Source organism: Urocitellus parryii, chromosome 4 (genome assembly GCF_045843805.1).
Source record: "Urocitellus parryii isolate mUroPar1 chromosome 4, mUroPar1.hap1, whole genome shotgun sequence".
In the NCBI taxonomy this organism is placed as follows: Eukaryota; Metazoa; Chordata; class Mammalia; order Rodentia; family Sciuridae; genus Urocitellus; species Urocitellus parryii.
The window spans coordinates 55,469,605-55,477,504 of record NC_135534.1 but is presented as its reverse complement, the minus strand read 5'-3'; the positions used below and the strand labels follow the sequence as shown (position 1 = coordinate 55,477,504).

At 38.2% G+C, this 7,900-nt stretch overlaps 1 protein-coding gene across 1 annotated transcript; it reads right to left on the bottom strand.

The window, feature by feature from the left end:
- Positions 1-5,720: 5,720 nt before the first annotated feature.
- On the bottom strand, positions 5,721-6,494 carry LOC144254593 (olfactory receptor 10A3-like). Its single transcript, XM_077797948.1, has one exon. It carries the CDS (start codon positions 6,492-6,494, stop codon positions 5,721-5,723), a length of 774 nt encoding a protein of 257 aa, XP_077654074.1.
- Between the last annotated feature and the right edge of the window lie 1,406 nt (positions 6,495-7,900).

The following is a 7,900-nucleotide window of genomic DNA, read 5'->3' as shown; positions in this document are numbered from 1 at the left end:
ACTACATAACATAATTCTATGGATTCAGATGTTAACAACCAAGAATTTAAAAAGCTTTTTGTATTTGAAAACTATAAAAAAAATTCAAAATACATGGTGTTAAAATCAATAGATTAATGAAACAAAATGTCCACACACAGACTCTAGAGATCAACATGCAGGATTTTTACAGGGAATGATTTGGGTATAAACATCCCTGGAAGGAAGGGAAGGGGAGGAGAAGATGCAAGACTGAGCAGAGGGGAGTCACCTGAGGTAGGGGTCCAACAAAAACTCAGCAAACCCAAAGGTCACGTGGCCCTTCAAAATTGTCCTGCTTTGGGGTACAGTGGCTGGGCCTGTATGCCTGTAGTGACCACACCTTGGATACAATCTGTCCCTGGATGAAGGGGAGGCAGGACCCAGATTTGGGGCTATCTCCCACCCACACTCCAGCAGCTGGGCAGGTAAGTTCTTCATTCTGGAGGGGAATCTGAGAGGCACCTCACAGGGTCCACTCCGCAGATCTGAGTGTATATGAAGAACTCAGTGTCTGTTTAAGTGTTGGTCATGAATCCGGGAAATGAAATCTACTTGATAAGTGATGCTGGAAACATTGATTGTAACCATGGGGAACACACATGGATTAGACTGTTATCTCATCTTAACCAACATTAATTTCAGATAGATTAAAGAATTGAAAGAAAAAAAACCAATATACCTAATACTTATCAGCTTGAAGGAGAGGGAAACAGAAGTAAACTTAGATGATGCCAATAAAATGATTAATAGATTTGATCACATAAAACAAACATTTTGCATTCAAAATTTTACACAAATTTAAAAGGCAAACAACAAAAACTGAGAACATGTTTGCAATAAACACATTGAAAACATTAACATGTATTCATTTATATTTGGTTGGTTCTTTATGCTATCCTATCCTTCCCTCCCCCTTTATTTTTACTCCACCTTCTGCACTTGACAGAAATCATTTGACCTTTGAATTTCTGAGTTTGGATTTTTTTCGCTTAGCATCATATTCTCCATTACCATCCATTTACTGGAAAATGCCATAATTTTGTTCTTTTTAAAAAAGTGATCCTGCAACTAAAGAAGAAACCCAATACTTAGGTCAAAACTACAATGAGCTACCACTTCACACCCACTAGGATGGCTATTATCAAACAACCAACCAACCAACACCAGCACCACCAAACAAAATGTGTTATCAAGTATGTGGAGAAATTGGATCCCTCCATGCATAGTAGATGGGAATATGAAATGGTACAGCTACCATGGAAAACATTATGGCAATTCCTTAAAGAATTAAGCAGGTATTCCCATATGATCCAGCAATTCCACTCCTGCAGATAGATCTGAAAGCATTAAAAGCAATGACTTGAACAGGTATTTGCGTATCAAGGTTCACAGCAACATTATTTATAGTAGCCAAAACGTAGAAGCAACTGCAATGTTCATTGGCAGATGAATGGATAACAAAATATGACATAGAGTGGAATATTATTTATTCATCTATATAGAATGGATTATAATCCAGCTTTAAAAGAAATGAATTCTAACTTATGCTCCAATATGGACAAAACTTGAAAATACTATTATGCTAATGAAATAAACCAAACCCAAAAGGATAGCTTGTATGATTTATCCATTTATCTGAGATCCCTAGTATAGTCACACAAAGACAGGAAGTAGAGTAGTGTGGGTAGAGGGAAGGAGGAGGAGGTGATGAATAGGCACAGAGTTTCTCTTTGAGGTGATGAAAAGTTCTGGAGGTGGATGGTGGTGATGGTTACTTAACAAGGGGAAGGTACTTTATGCTGCAGAACCAGACACTTATAAAGTGGTAAATTCTATGTTAGGTATGTTTACCATGATAAGAAAAGAAAATCCCAGCACATCCACACCAAAATGTGTTCAATCTTGCTTCTAACTTGTGATCCTCCTGCCTCAGCCTCCTTAGTTGCTGGGATTACAGGTGTGCACCACCATGCCTGCCCATTAAAATTTTTAAATAAATTTTACAAAAAGAAAGGAATAAAAGGAAAAGGAAAAGAAAAAAAGCCCAAAATAAAAAATTAAAGCACAGTCCAGGAAGAGGATACTATAGGTGACTGAGTTCCTATCATCCCAGAAGAAAAGCCAGGTTTCCCAGGTTCTCCATCAGTCACTGGGACAGTGAGCACACTCTGAAGAGCAAGTGGTGGAATCCAAAGCAAAGTTAAGGTAGAAGTAGAAGGCAAGGGCAGCAGACAATGGATGTGCATTTAAGGCTGTTGGTAAAACACTATTTTCTGTTCTTTTCTTGCTCCTGGCACACAGGAAAAACATTTCTTAGCCCCTTTGATTTAGAAGGTGTTACTGCTTCTCCTGCTGTGGCAAGAGGAGGAAGCCTGGCTTTGAGAAGAAGGTGGGCATGTTAGATTAGAGTAGCTTGCATTTTGGGTCCCTGCATCAAATACAGTTGCTCAAAGGAGTCACTTTAGTCTGTAGAAGACCTTGCCTAAATGAAGAAAGATTTGAGGCATTTCTGTGCTCAATTGGGGGCTGTTTGTCATAGCAGTATAACCCAGCTTATTCTAACTAATGCAGATGGAGCCTTGCTGAGAGGATCAATAGAATGAGGAGGGGCTTTTTTGAAAAAAAGAATGAAAACAACCTTCCTAGTTATCATTTCTACCTATCCATTTGTTCTTTTTCCCTGAGAGAAGCCACTTGAATGTCACACTCCCTAGGAGAGGCATTCTTAAGTATAGGAAAGGCTTGAAAATTTTCATATACTAAGAATGATCCCAAAGAGATGGAGAAGGGGACTTGCCTGGTCATTCAAATTTAACAGATGACAGCAGGTATGCAATTCCCAACAAAAGAGGAAAGTTTAATTTGCCTTAAGAAGAGAGTCACTTCTTTCTTGGTGTCTTAGTCCATTTTGTGCTTCTATAACAGAATCCCTGACATGGGTAATTCATAAAGAACAGACACTTGTTACCTTTCTGGAGGATGAAAGTTCAAGGTCAAGGACTCCTTATTTGGCTAGGGCCTTCCTGCTGTGCCATCCCACAGTGAATATGACATAGAAAGTGGGAGAAAAAGATCAAGGGAGAAATAGGGTTGAAGAGAATGTACTTCTGTGATACTCAAGCAAATAACACATCCTCCCCATATTCTCTGCTTATTTGGCTCTTTCTGTTTTCTGTTTTCTTTCTGTTTCTTTTCCTGTCCATCACTCCTCCAGTCCTAGAAAGTTCATCAGGCTGAGTGGAGAATGGGTCTCCCTAGGGGCTGGGGTGAGGATACGTGAAGAGGCACAGGGACCTTCCTGTGTCCTTTTCTTTCTCCCTAAGCCTCATCTTAAAATGGACAGATGAGTACCAGGGCTGTCTCTCACATCCCTACCTCCAGGACTCATGCTCGGGCTCCATGCACACAGAGTGGGGGTCTTGCCAGGTACTGCTGCTCCCTGCGTGAGCTGCAACTTAGACACAGTCTGTTCTAAGGAAATAGGAAAAATGCATAATGAAACAGAATGATAGACAAAATCCTTTCCCTCCCTGATACCCTCTCCTTGTTTTTCCCTCTCTTTTATATTCTGTTCTTTCATTGCAGCTTTGCCTCTATACTTTTTAATATCCCTCAAAAGACTTTTTCTTATTTACTCCCTTTTTCTCTACTTCATTCTGATTTTTCACACCAGCTGTCTTGGAATGTTGGATCAAACCTCAGGTGAACCAATTCTGTAGAGAAATGAGCTCCATTGTATCCTCAGTACTTGAAACAGTATTTATCCTACCACTGCTACTCAAAAAATATTTGCTGAATAAATAAAAAAGGAATGAGGGAAAAATAATAATTTAGTCTTAGGTTAACTATCATAAACCAAAAGAACAGTATAGATATTTCATGAGTAGAAGTATGAATAGCTTATCCCCAAATAACAAGTGCAAATTATAAGAAACCCTACATGTAGCAGAATCTGTATGCCTAATCTTAATATCACACTACCAATTTTATTCAAATTATACTTTAGTAGCCATGATAATTTGAATAACATTGAATAGTCAATACTAAACCAATATGTTGAAACTTAATTGGAATATATCCTCACTACTTTCCCCATTTGATATGATTGGTATGCTCAAGTTATGTTTTCTTTTCCTTCACAGCTGTGATGCACAATAAACCTCAAACAAAATAAAAAGTACTAGCAAGGTGCAATGACACATGCCTGTAATCCTAGTGGCTTGGGAGGCTGAGACCGGAGGAGCACAACTTCAAAGCCAGCCTCAGCAAACTAGAAAGCCTCTGAGCAACTCAGCAATGCCTGTCTATAAATAAAATATAAAGCAGGGATGGTGCTGGGGCTGGTGCTCAGTGATTAAGTGCCCCTGGGTTCAATGCCTGCTTTTTATATCTAGATATCTATATATCTGTATATATAGAGAGAGAGAGAAAGAGAGAGAACATTACTACAAAGTATAAAATGTTCCAGATTTTGCACCTGTGAGATTATTCACTCTGAAAAGGTTACACTGTAAGTCAGGAAATGCAAGGATTCTATAAAATAGGCATAACTCATGAATCATATTATTTTCCCAAAATAAATAATAAAAAACCACTAGCTGGAGCTGGGGCTGTGACCCAACAGTAGCCTGACATGTGTGAGGCACTGGGTTCGGTTCTCAGCACCGCATATAAATAAATAAAATAAAGGCCTATCACAACTAAAAAACAAAACAAAACAAAACAAAATTGTTTATAAACAATTTGAGGGCATTTTGACCCACAAAGGAAGATACGAAAAAAGTCTCTAATGTAGTGGCCCCAAGTGAAAACAATACTTAATATTGCCACATGAGAGGTCCAGAAAATATATGCATTGTTGCATAAATATAAAAATACCAAGAGAAATACAGTTTTGGATGATCTCAGTGTGAGCCCATGAAGTAGAACTCATTTCATCCTGAAATCAATAATTCATTTTCTTACTGACTCGTTGAAAAGATTTTTCTCTCCAGAAAAAAAAAAACTCACACCCAATATTTGTTGGTCTCTTGAGGTTACAACTGTTAGTGAATTTCAGTGAGCTTTCAGGTTAGTCATAATTAGTTAAAAGCATTTTAAAAAGTAATTCTAAAATAACAATTAAAATATATAAACAAGGGAAGGATGTAGAGCACAGTGGTTGTACACATGCTTAGCATCTGCAAGGCTTCCAGTTGGATCTCAACCAGCACACACACACACACACACACACACACACACACACACATACATGTTTATGTGTAAATATCATTCATTCTATCAGAATGACCTTTGAGGAAATGATCTTATCAAAATAAAAGCATCAATACATATAAACCTATTGAAGTAGATATATCTTTATTGAAACATAATCTTAATCACAATAGTCTGATAATTACCTGGATGCCCACAATAGGGAAATGCATGCCTAGACTATTGTATCATATGCTAAGGAACTTAGTATCTCTTCAAAACAGATGATAACTCCACAGTATTAAAAGAGAAGAATCTCCTGATACATTTCAAACTCAAGGAATACAACAATGCAAACTCATTAATATCAAGAAATGGAATCTGTTTTCATCATTTATTAAATTCAAACAGAGTTCTGTTGAGTAATAAACAAATATATAGCTTCTCAACAAGTCAAACTGTGTGTAAAACCATTGCTCTCCGCCATAATTTCACCAAAGCCCTTTTCATCTCATGGTTTTGCAGGCTGTAGATAAGGGGATTAGCAGGGGTGTGAGCAATGTGTAAGCCAAAGACATCAGTTTCTTGGTTACTGGTGAGTAGCTAGATTTGGGCTGTAAGTAAGTCATACTGGCTGTGCCATAGAAGAGGGTGACTGATGTGACATGAGAGGCACAGGTGGAAAAGGCCTTTTGCCTCCCAGTTGTTGATGGCATCTTCAGGATGACAAAGAGAACTCTAAGATAAGACAAGAGTATTAACAAGAAAGGAAGCAATATAATCAAAATGGTGCCTGTGAAGGCATAGATTTCAAACAAGGAGATATCTGCACAAACCAGTTCCAGCACTGCTGGGGTTTCACAAGATATATAATTAATTATATTGGGTCCACAAAAGGGAAAACTAAATACCCATGAGGTCTGCAGAGTAGCCACCATGATCCCTGAGACCCATGAGAACATGACTAATTTCAAAAACACCCTCTTGTTCATAATCATGGGGTAGGTCAGAGGATGACAGATGGCAGCAAATCGGTCATAAGCCATTGCCCCTAGGAGAAAACATTCATTCACACCAAAAACAAGAATGAAATACATCTGTGCAAAACAGCTCACAAAAGAAATCGTAGTTTTCTCAGTAGTCAGGACCACCAGCATTTCAGGCGTGATGGCTGCACTGAAACTCACTTCTACCACAGATAAGTTCTGCAGGAACAGGTACATGGGGATGTGGAGGTTCTGGTCCAGCAAGATGGCGGCTATGATGATGGCATTTCCCATCAGGGTCACCAGATAAATAACCAAGAAAACCCCAAAGATCTTGTCTTGAAGTTCAGGAAAGTCAGAGAAGCCCAAGAGGATGAATTCAACCACAGAGCTTTGATTTTGTCTTTTCTTTGCAGAACAGAAGCCCTATATTGTTTCTGCAGACATAATCAAAGACTAAAGTCACACTCCAAAGACTGAGAATAGCAGCCTGAATTCTGTATAGAAATTCTAGCAGAGGATGAAACGAGGAAAACATCTTCCAAAATACTGAGGTTGAAACATTTAGAGGAAGGCAAAATACTAACATTAGTGACTATTTCTAATATAAAAGGAAACCTGAAGAATTCTTATTTAGAAATTTGGTCTTAAAAGTGCAAAATGCTATCAAGTTCTATTGCAACTTATACACTATGTAGTTTTAAACTAAACATACTCTAAAGTAAATATAGATATTTTCTAACACTGGTTCTAATCCCATATTATTACCACAGGTATTTTTCATTTTATTCAACTTATGTATATATAGAAATGGAGAGGTAGAAAATATAGTATAAAAGTAGATAAATGGAAAAAAGCTAATCCAAATTTTTATAATAATTCAGTAATAGTGAATTTTATGTAAATTTATGTAAATATTCATTAGATTCAAAACCAATAAACAGGTGATGATGGTGGTTGTAGTAATGATGAAAGTGTAGTGATCGGTACAAACGATGGTTATAGTGGTGAAAGTTATAATAGTAGTGGTGATGGTGGTGGCTGTAGTGATGAAAGTGGTAGTAGTGGTGGTAGTGGTGGTAGTGGTGGTGATGGCACTGGAGGGGTAGTGAAAGTGGTGGTAGTGATGGTAGTGAAGTTTCTAATGATGGTGGTGGTGGTGTTGGTTGTGGTGGTGGTGATGATGTTAATGGTAGTAGTGGTGGTTGTAATAAAAGTGGTAGTGGTAATGGAGGTGGTGGAGGTGAAGTGATGGTGGTGGTGGTGGTGGTGAAAGTGGTAGTGATAGTGATGGTGTTGACAATAATGGTTGTGGTGCTGGTAGTGGTGGTGGTAGTGGCAGTGATAGTGGTGGTAAAAAAAGATAGCAATATTGGAAAGGAGCTAGAAAAAGGGGGAAGGATTAAGGAGGCACCTCAAACTTCCACTGTGTTAAGCCTAACGTAAAACACACGTACACCTATTAAAGGCATTAAGTTTGCTGCTGCATTTGCCACCTACCCAAATTTGTTTTTCCCAGGACTGATGTGATTGATTCTATTACTTTATATGAGTTCTTCAGAGATAAATGTTGGTGAACCACGAACAAGGTTAGTACCCTGGACTTTCAGCATAGAATATATTAATTATACCCTTGAGCCACCAGATGGCAGTAGGAACTCATGCCAGTTAGGATGTATGACACCATATCAACTCAAGTC